Raw genomic sequence first — 16,886 nt, 5'->3', positions numbered from 1 at the left:
AATAAATACTTAAATATCTGCTTGTCACCTTGACTTACGACTTCAAAGCAAGTTATCCATCAATTAGTACGTACATAAATCTAATAACCAAGTGCATTGGCAATAATATAATGAGGCGATTATACTTTTATATTGTTACAAGCGGCCCTCTAAGGGCAGTCATGACTGCGATGTGGCCCTCGATGAAAACAAGTTCCACACCCCTGGTATAGACGATACGTCGAGACGTTCTGGATACGTACATGTGTTGGGAGTTCCATTGGGTGTAGGTAGGTAGGAGCCGGCCTTCCAGGACTTGGCCTTGAAGCCCTTCTTGCAGCGCTGGCAGTCCTGCCCGGTGGTGTTGTGTTCACACTGGCACTGGAGGTTGCCATCCTGCAGCAGGCACTGGGAGGCATGGAGGTTACACTTGCACCTTAAAGAAGAAACAAAGAAAAAGTCAGATGAGGACAGTGCTGGTCATGGTGCGAGCTGTCATCACAGCAGCGGAAGGTGTTGTGTTAGTGCTGCAGGTTATTAAAGGTGTTTTTTTCTTTTTTTACTCCAAGGAAATAAAAAGTGCTGAGGACTCCTCTTCGGATCATCTGCTGTTGTTGAGGAGGTTGGTAGAATTATATACTTATATACGTTCCTGTTTGTTGGCTCCAAATTAATATGTGGGGTTTTAACTGAAAAATAGCATCCGGGTGTGTTAAATAGTCCCCAGCAGCAGGCGAGGCCCACCACGGGTTGAGTGTGGCGACTCAAGAGTTCTGCAGGGAAGTTAAATGAGGATCTTAAGGAACACTCAGCAGATACAATTTTTAAATTATAGCCTTTTCCAGATGAGCGACTGGATTCCGATTCCAGTTTGTTCCACTGGAGTGAACAGCTATCCGTCCGCATCAAATATTCAGAGAAGGGCGGCTGAATTCTGCTTCAATCCTCCCTCCTCACACCAACCTGAGCTCTCTCGGTTTGAATCGTTCTTTCCAATCAACTGACCTCCCTAACGACACCTGTACCGGGCGTAAGGAGCGATGACAAGATAACCGATATTTCTGTTTCCCTTCATAAAACCGCGCAGTCCGATAAACTAGTCGCGCTTCCGCCTGATCGCCTGCACGAGCTGACAGGAGGCGCCGGGGAGAATCCATCACACGAGGCCCGCTGAAGGACGCGAGCTGTCCACGTGCACCGAGAGGGAAATTGAACGTCTCTTTTTTTTTTTACGTGGAGAAAGAAGCGTGAAGCAGAGAGGAGAAGAACGTGTCGCGAAATGAGACAGGTGTTACCGAGCGCCGCCGTGACTGACAGCACGGCAGAGGGAAAACGGGGCGACGATCGCCCGAGTGAGTGACGGGGGAGAACACACCGCTGCTTTTTATCTTGCCTGTCTCATTCCAAAAGTGGACGGGTACCAAATCAGGAATTCGGAGTTTAAAAGCAAGATTAAGAAGGATACGCATTTTCTTGGGTGTACTTGTTATATAAAAAGCTTCGTTTTCCAGTGACCAAAACTTTTTGGTCCACAAACTGACAAACCAAAGGATGCGGGGGCCATTTTTGTAGTTTATGTCCGATATTTTTACAAAAAGATTTCCAATTTTTTCCCCCTACTTTTCAAAGAAACCAATGAATACAAATGACAGACATTATTCATAGCACATTTTTCTTTTATTTGATCATAAACTACTACCGTATTTTCCGGACAATAAGGCGCACTTAAAATCCTTTTTTTCCCCTCAAAACTCGACAGTGCGCCTTATAACCCGGTGCGCCTAATATAAGGAAGAAGTTTGGTTGAGCTTACCAACCTCAAAGCTATTTTATTTGGTGCATGGTGTAATGATAAGTGTGACCAGTAGATGGCAGGAAAACATAAGAGATAAGTGTAGGTTGCACTATGATAGCAATACTGTATGTCTCAAGTAAACAACACCAACAGTTTATATGTTCCATTGAAAATATAGAACATTACACACGGCGCTCACAAATCTATCAAAATGTTTTAGTACGACTTTGGTAGGCTATGAAGCCACACCGCTTGAAGGATTGTCGGCGCATTAAAAATATACAAGTATTATTATGGTGTGTGTATAAGGAAAGACATATTATCTGGCGTTTTGTTTCGCAATATTATGCAAAATAAACTTTTCTTACCTTCTGGTACCTGCTGATCTCTATTTGGGATCTGCATAAATCCTGAAAAACTGCGCGCGTCGGCCTTTGTAGTCCGTAGTCGATAAGCTTCTTCTTTTTCTCTATCTTCTTGTTATGGGGCATTCATCCTCCGCTGTTACCATTTCTAATATAAAGTAGTGTAAAGTTCTTACTTATATCTGCCAGTAAACTTGCCATGAAAGCGTTAAAACATACCGGTGTAGTGAGTTTACATTATTCACCCAAGGAACTTTAGATATTAGAGTTCCGGTCGGACGTTTTTTCACGGGACACATTTCCTGTGTTGTTGTTTCCGGATGAGGAGATGCTGCTCTGTTATTGATTTAAGTAAAGTCTGAATGTCATTAAAACAGTTAGCTCAATCTTTTGACACTTCTTCCACTCCCCTCCTTGCACGCTACACCGCTACAACAAAGATGACGGGGAGAAGACGCTGCCGAAGGTGAGCCACGTAAATAAGACCGCCCACAAAACGGCGCATTCGGAAGCGACTAAAAGCGTCATGAAGATGATCTGTAAAACATAATCTATGCAACATTTTGACCAAAGAACCACCATTAGACTATGTTTTACCACAAGGAAGTGTTTTACATTTAGAAAAATAAAAATAAAATATGACTCCTTTAAAACGGCCTATATATGTTGCGCCTTTATACATGAAAAAAGATCAAAAATACATCATTCATCGGCAATGCGCCTTATAATCCGGTGCTCCCTATGGTCCGGAAAATACGGTAGTTTGAAAAGGCAATGATTTTTATGGAATCGTTTTCAAATAACTAAATTAAGAGCTTCCTCTAGGAGTACTTCTGTCTTGAAAAAAAATATGTTTGTACCATTGCACATTGCTAGCAAATAAATAATAATCTCCAATATTGAGAATAATGAAGTGTAAACTTAAAACCTCCGTTTTGAATAAAATGTAGTCTTATACATTGTATGCAAATAAATAATACAGCAAAACAGGACTATAGTTTCAGTAAGTGGATCAACACAAGCTATTTCATTCACACGTCTTGGCTGTGCTTCTCTGTCATCATACATGGCGTCATCATACATACCTGGGGTATGATGCTTTCGAGCCCGAGATTGTTTGTCTCGTAGAGAGATGCATTTCCCCGAACTCGACTGGAGGCTACAGTTTCAGATGCTGGAATAAGTTTGCTGGGCTGCTGCCATTGCAGCGGGAAGTCATTTCCTCCACATCTGTTGTTGCAAAACCAACCACTGACCACACTTTTCTTTTCTTTGAAACAAACCTCTCGCTCTCATTAGCATTAGCCATGTTTTGCTAGGTGTGTGAATCTCCGCTAAGGAAGTAAGGTGGAAGGCGAAAGCAACGGAGGTTCAATTAAAAAAAAGAAGCTTTTTTTTACTTTTTTAAACCGTCCGCAACAAAAAAAACTTGAATTTATTGATAAAAGGCCTAATTGTAATATTAGAATGCTAATAATTGGGTTGCGGGCCGTTAGAAAACTACCAAATTTTACGGACTATAGAAGGCATCGGTATTTAAGCCGCGCTCACTACATTTTAGAAGAAAAAAAGTTTTCCATATATTATTTGCTCCGTGAGTTATTTACACAATAAGATTTTGTACATGTTTATTTACATTCCCTCAAGTGTTTCCAAACGCTGTCTGTAACACGGCAGTAAAATGGCTGATCAGACAAAACAGAGGTCATCGTCATGGACCCGCTAGCTGCGGAAGCTCGCTCTCCAATCAGCTAAACAGATTCAATAACTCCACGGTGACGTTTTGGTGAATTTACACAATACAAAAATAATGCCATTGTAAGTTAATAATACTAACACAGACACTCGTAAATGTGTTAGCATATCAGCTAATGCTATCAAAGCTTGAATACATTACGATAGCACGTACAAATATGCATGAAAACACTCCTGCAGACATCACACATGGGACTGTTTAGTAAGTATGAATTGTTTTAGTTATATTGTAAAACTGGCTCACAATACAAAGGTCATGGGTTCTATCCTGCGCTCGGGATCTTTCTGTGTGTAGTTTGCATGTTCTCCCCGTGACTGCGTGGGTTCCCTCCGGGTATTCCGGTTTCCTCCCACTTCCAAAAACATACACCTGGGGATAGGTTGATTGGCAACACTAAATTGGCCCTAGTGTGTGAATGTGAGTGTGAATGTTGTCTGTCTATCTGTGTTGGCCCTGTGATGAGGTGGCGACTTGTCCAGGGTGGACCCCGCCTTCTGCCCGAATACACCCCCGCGACCCCAAACGGGAAGAGCGGTAGAAAATGGATGTAAAACTTCCAAACGTTGCTTGGAGTGATGAGTGAACAATCCTTTCGAGTAAAAAACACTATGGATGACTTAGAAGACGGAACGGCACGTGTACTTCCGGTTTAAAGCTTTAAACAGAAAAGCACTGCAGCACCTGCAGTGAGCGAACTCATCCAAAAGATGGCACCATAGCACAAACAATAACACACTTTTTCAGTGTATTTGCTTTTCTTTTTTTTTTTTTTAACTGTTTGCCGCACCGTTTTAAAGGGCCGCAGGGTTCAAAGCTAAAGCAAAAAAGTAGCAGGTTATAGGACTGCACTTTGGACACCCCTGCCCTAATCGGCTGCCACACTGTATGTGTATTCCTACAATTTTTGCAGGCGGGAAGGAAGTAACTTTCTCTCATCATGTGGTGACTTTTAAAGCCTGCCTGTAAGCTGAGTAGTCGTCGTCGTCGTGTTTTTGACTTCATTGAAGATAAATTCAGATTATTTAAAGGCACCATGGCATTGACCTAACGGTCGGACTCTCTGCCACCAATCCCGAGAGCCCCTCTCCCTTGCACTCCTTTCACGGGAACGATGCGACGCTCTCGACTTTCCAAGCACCGAGTCTATTTTGGTCTCTCTCCTACGACTGACAGCATGTGCCGGAACCTCTCCCCATCCGTGCGTTAGTCCCTCCTTGCACAAATAAAACATGGGCCCGACGGCACGTTAATGCTCGAGATGTCTGCCTTTGCTTGCACAGTCATCAAAGCGCGAGTCGCAGCTCTGAGATGCAGGAATTTAGGGCGGGACAGCTGGATCCATCAGAAACTTGTCTGTTTACTGAGGCAACCAAGAAGTGGAATAAGAGAAACTCTTACTTTCGGTCTTTAGGGTGTGTCCAAACTTGCGACGTGAAATTGACACATGCTGGCGTCGACACCTTGAACACATTCGGAGCTGTCGATTGTGTTGGTTTTTGTCAGGACGCCTAAGGGACAAGTCTGCACACAGTGGGTAAAACTGTTTGGACAACTTTCAGACGGGATGTTCTTGTCAATACAAGAAAAAGCTTGTCTGCGGTGTCCCAAAGACATTTCCTGTTGATAAGTTCCAGAAGTTGTAACATCCTCCTATGGTCGTGTCACCAATGACCAATTAATGTGTTGGCTTCGCGGCCGTCCTTTCAGTCCGTCGGTATGTCTGGCCAGTTTCTGTCTCTCTGTGAAGTTATGTCAGCGCGGTCTTTAATGATGACAGAGCTGCCTGATCTAGACGGCAGAGACGTACCAATTACGGCTCTAAATAAGACGAAAGATAAACAAACATCAAGGGGGGAGCCATGCAGTGGCAAAGCCAGAGAAAGCAGCTGGAAGCAGCCGTTAATGGGGCTTTATCTGTCTCTTTACAGTCGCGATTCCTCCATCCCTCTGCGGGGACACTGCCATCACTCCCGCTTTTACAGTATTTTCTCTTTCTGCTGTTTTTTTCTTCCCCCAACAAATGCTGTCTGCCAGCTTCTGCCGTATATCTTCCTAGTCTCCATGTCATAGCTTTTCTTCTCCGCTTTGATTGTCTATACCCCTTCAGCCATACGGCAACTACTGCAAAGCGCTCCACTGCTCGCGGAACTGTATTTAGTTTAAATTGGATAGTGGGGATGTGTGGGAGGGTATGGATGATACAGGGGGCTGAGCAGCTTGTACAGCGGTCGCCAGGCATCTGACTGAAAGGTCCACATTGACTCCCTCTGACCTCTGATGACTGACTGCATCGATGCAGCTCTGATGTACGAGACCTCTACCCTCCTGTGTCCAATCAGCCATTATGAGGGAGGCTACTAAGTGCTATTCCTTCATTTTGCACAACTTGCTCAGTAGTTCAGGGAGGGTCATGCAGTCCATATCTAGACCTTTTTTCTGCATGCTATCCATCCATCCATTTTTTACCGCTTGTCCCGTTCGGGGTCGCGGGGGATGCTGGAGCCTATCTCAGCTGCATGCTATATGGAGCAAAACTTTGAAGACTTTAACTTGATGATCCAACAACCCTGAGATGTTTGCTACAATGCACCAATTAGGGCTGAGCAGTCAATGATGGGCAGTAACAAGCTACATGTCGCTAAGCTACATAGCTTAGCTACATTTTCCAGTAGTTTGGCGGTAGTTTAGCTACTTTTTTCAAGAGTAGCTTTTCCTGTAGTTTAGCTACTTTTAGAGCCATGTAGCTTACATTAAAGCTACAAAGACAGATAATGGACTACAAATCCGGACCCAAAAAGCTATGCAGAAAATCCAATGACCTGAATGAGAACATCCATGATGATTGGTTGGTGTTGGTATGATGAGTCACAATTGGTTTAGGTTAGATTGAAACATAAGGGACTGACCAATTAGAGGCAAGATAAGGCAGGTCAGTGAAACCAGGAAGCAAAATCAGAACAGACACAAAGCTGACCACTCAAAAAACAAAAAACAAAAAAAGAACATACTTGAAAATGGCAGATGGATTCTCTCCCGCAGATTACATTTTTCCTTTGGTGATGAAGATGATGTCCAGGGAAACCCTCAATAATGCATGTCCTTGGCCATATTTAGATAGATGTATGCATTTAGAGAAAACAATGTCCCAAACATTAGTTTTTAATTGTTTACTCTGTAAACCAAAATCATAACTGCTCTCTTCATTTAAGACGTCCAACACAAATATAGGAAAAACACATCAAGGTGAGTTGAGTTCATGAAAAGTTTTACTGCACATAACCATTACCAACTGTTCCCAAACAACACACAAGTCATTGTTTTTTTGTCAAGATATAAATAGAAGCTGTTTTTTACTGTAGGTAGAGAACATTAATAACAATATAGTGGTGGGCCAAAGAAAAGGCAAACTAAATAAATACATATAATGGGATGTGGGGACCCCTAGAGGTAGTTGTAGGGTGTCCCCAGCTAAATGACAGATAGTTAATAGTAATATTTGTACACTCTCAGTTACATTAACATTGATATTAAACATGTGGGCCCATAGAAAGAAATGCCGTTAAATGTAGCTTTGATGTAGCAAGCTACTTTTGCCGTGTAGCCTGTAATGTAGCTTGCTACAATTCTCTGGGGATAGCTTCCCTTGTAGCTTAGCTACATTTAATCGAGAGTAACTTGTTGCTTAGCTTACTACATTTTCCAAGCGGCTTGCCCATCACTGTGGGCGGTATACCGGTATTATAGTTAATATCGGTATATTTTAGAAAGTGGTATATACAGTATTTGAGACAATACCACCATACCGGTGTCTTTTGATGCACCTTTGTTACGGCCGTTTGCTCTTCTCTGCGCCTGACGGGCGGAGCACAGGGCATCCTTTTTGGCTCAACCCAGCCCCTTGTGTGTTTACGGAGGTTTCTTTGACCCACAATGACGCGCTGCGCATCAAACTTCTTTTAAAAATATGGCGGAGCGCTGCCGACTTCTCTACTCCCGAGTGATGCAATACTTTGGTAACGACTTCTTTTGGCTGGTTGAGTGACAACAGCGTCATTAAGCATACACCAATTTGCTTGATAACCTATATCTCTCCTGGTAGCGGCTTTGTCAGTAATCTCATCTGTTTATGTTGTTTACTTCTGTTAGCGACTTAGCATAGAAGCTAACGATAGCTCCTCTCTGCTGTTTGGTGTGTCAAATGTTTAGTTGCACCTTGGTTTAAAAATGTCTCTCTCCATAACCCATGCGGACTAACCTACTGTAGTAAAGCGGCTGGGTGGCTGAAAAGTAGTTTTAACTTTAACTACCAGCGGTTTTAACCGCAGTGAGCGAATAGAAGCTCCATCTATCCTAACATTAATTAACAAAATGAACGAAAATTGCTTTGACATTGTAACGGCTAACTAATTACTTTATAAGACAAGCAGTAGAAAATGGATGAATGGATGGAAGAATAAACACATTACTTTACTACTTACAACAAAATAATCTGAGTACTCAACACTGATTATCTAGTTGTAAAACACTTAGACAAAGTCAAGCACTTTGCACGTTTTTTTGTATATATCATATACCGCCATTCAGACTAAAAATACCGCAGTATCAATTTTGGTCCATATCCCCCAGCCCTAGCACCAATTTTGGTCAACTACATAATCAAAGAACGCGCTCCAGCGTAACAAACTTCAAGTTTTTTGTCACCTTTGCGTCTTTTTTGCTATATTGGTATGTACTTCAGGCTATGAGGTTTCCATGGGATACTCCACGTTTTTGGGGGAAGTTTGCTTATCATTTACAATTCTTATGAGAGACAAGCACACATATGTTTTCTTTGTTATGCATTCTAACTCGCAAATAAATGCTAGCAAAAGTTAGCTATCAATGGAGCCAATGAGAGTCGCTCTATTCCACTGCCAAGTGCTCTTAAACCATCCAAAAGCCTGTATCATCATTTTATATACACGCTGTAAGTATATATGTAATGTAGTAACAGGAACATTAATAATAACATGTAATAGTTACGTATTTTGCTCTTTTTAAGCATACTGCAGCGTATTAATTTCACAGACGCATCACATCATTCGCTTTTTCCTTCAACAACAACAACACTGCTAGTCATGGCAGACTACATGAGAATCAACAAAGACTACTTTGGGACAAATGATGATCCAGAAATGTATATTTTTGACCCTGAATACAACTTTTCAGATTGGGTTTTAGTAAAACACTGAGCAGCATGCAGCAGTATTGCTAAGTGGACTCAGACTTGAACTTTAACCATACTTGCCAACCTTGAGACCTCCGATTTCGGGAGGTGGGGGGCGTGGTTGGGGGCGGGGGGCGTGGTTAAGAGGGGAGGAGTATATTTACAGCTAGAATTCACCAAGTCAAGTATTTCATATATATAAGAAATACTTGACTTTCAGTGAATTCTAGCTATATATATATATATATATATATATATATATATATATATATATATATATGTCTTAATAAGGTTATCGTAGTAGAGCGCAATATATGTATGTGTGGGAAAAAAAATCACAAGACTATTTCATCTCTACAGGCCTGTTTCATGAGGGGGGGTACCCTCAATCATCAGGAGATTTTAATGGGAGCATTCACATACCATGGTTTATATAGGGCACAAAGTGGGTGGGTACAGGCTGGCCTAGGGGCGTGGTGATTGGCTCATGTGTTACCTAGGAGGTGTTTCCGTCTATGGCGGCATGTTGTTACAATTTCGCTGCGCTTGTTGAGGGATGACAGGTCTGGACGGTAAATAATAAACAGTTTCTCTTTCAAGCATAGGTTGCATCTTTTATTACCACTATTGTAAGGTGTGCTGGATGCAAGAATTTGCCATGTTATTGAATATTCAACATTATTGTCTTTGAGGTCCCAAATGTGTTTGCTGAGTTCTGTGGTATTTCGCAGGTTTTTGTTCCTGAAAGAAGCCTTGTGATTGTTCCATCTGGTTTTGAATTCTCCCTCGGTTAATCCTACATATGTGTCGGATGTGTTAATGTCCTTGCGTATTACCTTAGATTGGTAGACAACTGATGCTTGTAAGCACCCCCCGTTGAGAGGGCAATCAGGTTTCTTTCGACAGTTACAGTCTTTGTTGGTTTTGGAGTCGCTCTGTCTGGGGGCCGACGGCTCATTTGCAATTGTTTTGTTGTGGTTTGAGATGATTTGTCGTATATTGTTCATGCAGCTGTAGCTCAATTTAATGTTGTTCTTGTTGAATACTTTTCTTAGGGTGTTGTCTTTGGGAAAGTGTTTGTCAATCAGATTGAGGAATTTGTGTCCAATGTTAGTTGAGACGTTTTTGCTGTATGGGGGATTGTACCAGATGATGTCGTTTCGTTTTCTGTTCTTTTTTGGCTGGTTTCCTGGCGTGGGTTCATAGGTGAGGGTGAAATTGTATCCGCTTTCATCAAGGGCTTTTTGGTACGGGGGGGTTGCTTGGTCAAATTCAGCTTTGCTAGATGACAGCATCGATAGCCTTTTATTGATTCCGGTAGGTATTCTTTTCGTGGTGGTGGGTGGGTGGTTGCTGTCATGGTGCACGTATTGGAGTGTTGTGTTGGGTTTCGTGAATGGTTGGTAGCTGTTATTTCTCAGGTTGAAAGTGACGTCAAGGAAGTTGACGGTTTGCTTGTTGGCTTCAATCGTGATCCGTAGGCCGTTCTCTTTGAAAATTTGGCATATGCGCTTCTTGGTATTCTCGCTGCTCCTTGGCGAGGCGCGACACACTGCCAGTCCGTCATCACGGTAAATACCAAGGTTCAGATTGAGGCCAGCGAGCTGGGAGAGGAGGAAACTCCCAACGAGTTCACACATTTCTGCTCCGTCAAAACTTCCCATAGTGACGTCAAATGTTGCATTGTTCTTTTTTTGCCATGGTGTACTGTTGTGGATGAGAATGGAGTTTTTTGCGTGGATGATGATGTTTCTTTCGTTGCCTGTGATTGAGTCGTAGTCAATAATGTTGAATATTCAATAACATGGCAAATTCTTGCATCCAGCACACCTTACAATAGTGGTAATAAAAGATGCAACCTATGCTTGAAAGAGAAACTGTTTATTATTTACCGTCCAGACCTGTCATCCCTCAACAAGCGCAGCGAAATTGTAACAACATGCCGCCATAGACGGAAACACCTCCTAGGTAACACATGAGCCAATCACCACGCCCCTAGGCCAGCCTGTACCCACCCACTTTGTGCCCTATACAAACCATGGTATGTGAATGCTCCCATTAAAATCTCCTGATGATTGAGGGTACCCCCCCTCATGAAACAGGCCTGTAGAGATGAAATAGTCTTGTGATTTTTTTCCCCACACATACATATATATATATATATATATGTAAATAAAAGAAATACTTGAATTTCAGTGTTCATTTATTTACACATATACACACACATAACACTCATCTACTCTGTCACGGCGGGGTTTGCAGCTCACTGCGGTTCGTTGCAACACTGACGGCTCCGGACCAAGAAATTATTTATTTATCATAAATCATAAATGGACATTAACAGACTAAAACAAAACAAAAGGGATGCGTGCCGATCGCACGGGAAGCTAAGCTAACTACTTAGTACAGGTACACTCGAAGCTAAAGAATCGCTTAGCACAGGAATCATAACTCAAAAACTTACGTGACATTCGCGTGAAGCAAACAATGAAGCCACACCGAGTGACCGGCAAAAGCAGGCTTAAATAGAGTCAGTGATTACAAACAGGTGTGATCCAAACAACAAATGACAGGTGAAAATAATGAGTCGCCATGGTGACAAAAGCAAACAAGGAAGCGCAGACGGAACTAAAGAAGTCCAAAACTAACAGAACATAACTAAACAAAACATGATCCGGACCACTGATCATGACATTGTTGAGATAAGCGTTGAATTGTCTATCCTTGTTCTATTCTCTGTCACTATTTTTCGAACCATGCTGAACACCCTTTCTGATGATGCATTGCTGTGTGGCACGCACAAAAGTGCTTTCATCAAATGCACTAGAGTCTGGAATCTTACATCTCTCCCGAGCATGGCCCAAAACTGGTCAATCTTTGCTTCCTGAGGAAGATCTTCACTGCCAAGCACTTGGTACTCCACTACTTCTTCCCGGAGGCTATCCAGGTCCAATCGCAGCTGCGGCTTGGAACTTACAAGCGTATTTCTTCATCTTACTCGTCGTCGGCGTCGCCATGGCTGTATCTTCCTCGTTCTTCTGCTTCGTCTCCTTGTTGTGTGCGCAGTTGTGCACTCTCTAAAAGCCATAGATGTTATAACGTGATTGGGCAGGACTCAAGTCCGCATGGAGCTGGAGGGGGCGTGGCCTCCAGCGCCGGCTGAAAATCGGGAGAATATTTGTCCCGGGAGGTTTTAAAAAGTTAAAGTTAAAGTACCAATGATTGTCACACACACACACTAGGTGTGGCGAAATTATTCTCTGCATTTGACCCATCACCCTTGATCACCCCCTGGGAGGTGAGGGGAGCAGTGGGCAGCAGCGGTGGCTGCGCCCGGGAATCATTTTGGTGATTTAACCCCCAATTCCAACCCTTGATGCTGAGTGCCAAGCAGGGAGGTAATGGGTCCCATTTTTATAGTCTTTGGTATGACTCGGCCGGGATTTGAACTCCCAACCTACCGATCTCAGGACGGACACTCTAACCACTAGGCCACTGAGTAGGTGAGAGGCGCTGAATTTCGGGAGTCTCCCGGAAAATTTGTGAGGATTGGCAAGTATGACTTTAACAGCTACATAAAGTCAATAACATCAGCAGCTTTTTACCACCTGGAAAACATTGCCAAAATCAGAGGAATAATGTCTAAATCAGACTTGGAAAGATTAATCCATGCCTTGGTCTCAAACAGGTTAGACTACTGCAATGGCCGTCTCACTGGGCGCTCAAAACGAGCTGTAAAGCAGCTGCAGTACATAAGAATGATGCTGCTCAAGTCCTGACTAGAACTAGGATATAAGACCATATTAGTCAAGTGCTTAGGTCACTGGCTTCCTGTTTCTCAGAGAGTCGACTTTAAAACAGCTCTTCTTATGTGCAAGTCTTTTCATGGTCTTGTGTCAAAGTACATCTCTGACACGTTTGAGGCATTTGAACCATCTCGAGCTCTGGGAACCTCAGGGAGTGGTCTCCTGCTGGTGTCCAGAGTCAGGACCAAGCATGGTGAAACTGCGGTTCAGTTTTATCTTCTTAAAATCTAGAATAGTCTTCCAGGAAATGTGAGACAGACCTCGACGTTGGCAAGGTTCAAATCCAGCCTGAAAACCCTTTTATTTAATTGTGTATGTAACAACTGAATTATTTTATCTCCAGTATTTCATTGATTTGACTTAATTATGATTGTTTTTATGATGATTGTATGTTCTGATTTACATTTTAATTTTTTTTCTGTAAAGCACTTTGAATTGCCGATTTATGCTCTACAAATAAAATTCCCTTGTCTTGCCTAAGTGCTAAACAAGAAATACAAACATAGTAAAACAATCACTTAATGTACAACGTCTGCTCTCACCGGTATGCCGACTGATAAAATGGTCATATATTCCTGTTTAGATGAAGAATTAATCCTTATTCTCACAAAATAATAAAGAAAAGGTGCCGCAAACAAACGTCTTTTCGTTTCTTTCTCGCCATCTGCGGGTCTAAGTTGAATGTCAGCGTTTACCATCTTCTCAATTTATGGCCAGAACCTTTTACTATTCTGGTTATCTATAATCCATATTTAACCTTTACCAGCAGCTCAGTATAGTAAGCTAGTTTGCTCTCTGTGATCACAGCGCCGCTAAATATAGTCTGCGTTAGCGCTTATAATAACAATATCCCTAATGCTTGGTTAATATTCAGGTCACGAAATGTAAATGGAGTGTTGTTGGCATGTTTTTTAGAGGGCTTTAAGGCGGATTAGTATACTTCCATTAGCTTCATTGTTAGCCACCTCATACATGTCGTTTTTTTAACGACTTAGAATGCATAAAAAATAGAAAAACACATGTTCTCTTTCATAGAGATTATGAATGATAGGCAACCTTCCAAAACAAGTGCAGTTCCCCTTTAACACAGTACAAAAGATGCTGTTACACACAGCTTCCAAGAGCTTGTTTAGATTCAGACTTCCAAGAGCTTGTTTAGATTCAGACTTCCAAGAGCTTGTTTAGATTCAGACTTCCAAGAGCTTGTTGAGATTCAGACTTCCAAAAGCTTGTTTAGATTCAGACTTCCAAGAGCTTGTTGAGATTCAGACTTCCAAAAGCTTGTTTAGATTCAGACTTCCAAATGTGTTAGTTCCAGATCAGCTTGTCCAAATTGTAATTGGGTCACTTAGAGAACATCTGGTAGCGTACAGAGGCGTACTCAATTTCCACAGTGTAACATTACAGTAGGAAGGATGTTCATATAGTCCCATTCGTCGCGGTTTACCTGACACATGAAACGTGACGAATTGGGGAGTTGCAATGTCCACTCCAGCCGACCAGACGGCAGTAGAGTGCTAAACATCTTAAAAAGTGTTTTGAGGCAATTCCAACTTTGACCACAGCGTCAGTTGCTATGTAGACTGGCGCTTTCCGTCATTTTCAGCAGACTGCATTGCAAAAAATATTAACGCCCCCAACTTCCTCTCACGCGATGTGACAGGAATATAACTAACAATATAAGAGTGCAGCCCGGCCTTCAACCAGCAGGTATGGTGTCTAGCGGTAGTGAACACTTATTTTTAGATTGATGGGAGATTTACTGCAAGGCATCAACAAGCTCGCCTCGTTTAGAAGCCAACCAAACCCCAGTTCCACGGTTGAGTCAAGCGTGATGTTCCTGTAGCTGACAAAAGGCAGCAGGCCCTCCCTTCACACGGCGAGCGCAGCGGGAGGCGACTAAGCGAGGCGCGGCAGCCACGTGAAGCCGGGATCATTGATCAGCTGCACGCCTTATTGGTTTCAACTGAAGTCTTTATCAGCCCGGTCCCCTCGCACTTCCTCCGCCTCGCCTTGTAAATTCAGAGCAGCTAATTGGACATGACTGCGTTTATGTTGTAGCTTCATAAATTTCTTTCTCTGATGGAAGGTAATCAATTTTTTTCCCCCCTCCTCCTGGAGTACCACCTCACAGCCTTTTTAGTTTTAGACGTGGCCCACATCCCTCTAAGCCCACCCACTGCCCGTCCCCTCTCCCACACTTGCACTCCCTCCAGACGAACCAGGTAATCCATAACCCACCAACCCCGCCCGGAAATCGTAAACCTGTCTTTTTTTTTTTCTTACACTCTGAGGCTCGACTGATTGAAGAGTTGTTAACTATTGATGTTTTTGCACATGCATAGTGCATCCGGAAAGTATTCACAGCGCTTCACTTTCCCCCCCACAACTTATGTTACAGCCTTATTTTCGGGTCTCCCTATGTCTAGCATTAAAAAATTACAGTTGGTACAAAATGTGGCTGCTAGACTTTTGACAAGAACAAGAAAGTTTGATCATATTACGCCTATACTGGCTCACCTGCACTGGCTTCCTGTGCACTTAAGAAGTGACTTTAAGGTTTTACTACTTACGTATAAAATACTACACGGTCTAGCTCCGTCCTATCTTGTCGATTGCATTGTACCATATGTCCCGGCAAGAAATCTGCGTTCAAAGAACTCCGGCTTATTAGTGATTCCCAGAGCCCAAAAAAAGTCTGCGGGCTATAGAGCGTTTTCTATTCGGGCTCCAGTACTATGGAATGCCCTCCCGGTAACAATTAGAGATGCTACCTCAGTAGAAGCATTTAAGTCCCATCTTAAAACTCATTTGTATACTCTAGCCTTTAAATAGCCCCCCTGTTGGACCAGTTGATCTGCCGTTTCTTTTCTTTTCTCCTCTGCTCCCCTTTTCCTTGAGGGGGGGGGGGGGGGGGGGCACAGGTCCGGTGGCCATGGATGAAGTGCTGGCTGTCCAGAGTCGGGACCCGGGGTGGACCACTCGCCTGTGCATCGGCTGGGAACATCTCTACGCTGCTGACCCGTCTCCGCTCGGGATGGTGTCCTGCTGGCCCCACTATGGACTGGACTCTTACTATTATGTTGGATCCACTATGGACTGGACTCTCACAATATTATGTCAGACCCACTCGACATCCATTGCTTTCGGTCTCCCCTAGAGGGGGGGGGTTACCCACATATGCGGTCCTCTCCAAGGTTTCTCATAGTCATTCACATCGACGTCCCACTGGGGTGAGTTTTTCCTTGCCCGTATGTGGGCTTTGTACCGAGGATGTCGTTGTGGCTTGTGCAGCCCTTTGAGACACTTGTGATTTAGGGCTATATAAATAAAGATTGATTGATTGATTGATATTCCATAATGGAATACATTAATTTTTGTCCTCAAAATCCTACACACAGTACCCCATAATGACAATGTTTAATTTGCAAATTTATGAAAAGAACAACAACAACAATGTACATGTAAGTATTCACAGCCTTTGCTCAATACTTTGTTGATGCACCTTTGGCAGCAACGATGCCACAAGCTTGGCACACCTAATTTTGGGCAATTTTTCCCATTCCTCTTTGCAGCACCTCTCAAGTTGGATGAGAAGCATTGGTTTTCATCCAGGATGTCTCTTGTACATTGCTGCATTCATCTTTCTCTCTATCCTGACTAGTCTACAAATTCAACCCCACAGCATGATGCTGCCACCACCATGCTTCACTGTAGCGATGGTATTATGATAAATGATAAATGGGTTATACTTGTATAGCGCTTTTCTACCTTCAAGGTACTCAAAGCGCTTTGACAGTATTTCCACATTCACCCATTCACACACACATTCACACACTGATGGCGGGAGCTGCCATGCAAGGCGCTAACCAGCAGCCATCAGGAGCAAGGGGAGAAGTGTCTTGCCCAAGGACACAACGGACGTGACTAGGATGGTAGAAGGTGGGGATTAAACCCCAGTAACCAGCAACCCTCCGAT

At 43.0% G+C, this 16,886-nt stretch overlaps 1 protein-coding gene across 9 annotated transcripts in view; it reads right to left on the bottom strand.

Moving 5' to 3' along the window:
• ntng2b (netrin g2b) overlaps window positions 1–16,886 on the bottom strand; it is a 218,753-nt gene that overhangs the window by 110,182 nt on the left and 91,685 nt on the right. For all 9 annotated transcript variants that reach the window (XM_061931846.2, XM_061931847.2, XM_061931850.2 and 6 more), the window contains one exon: window positions 243–415. In XM_061931846.2, the coding sequence (XP_061787830.1) occupies window positions 243–415 (173 nt within the window). The remainder of the gene's footprint in view (window positions 1–242; window positions 416–16,886) is intronic.

Source organism: Nerophis lumbriciformis, linkage group LG39 (genome assembly GCF_033978685.3).
Source record: "Nerophis lumbriciformis linkage group LG39, RoL_Nlum_v2.1, whole genome shotgun sequence".
NCBI lineage: Eukaryota > Metazoa > Chordata > Actinopteri > Syngnathiformes > Syngnathidae > Nerophis > Nerophis lumbriciformis.
This window is presented reverse-complemented; position numbering and strand designations above follow the sequence as displayed.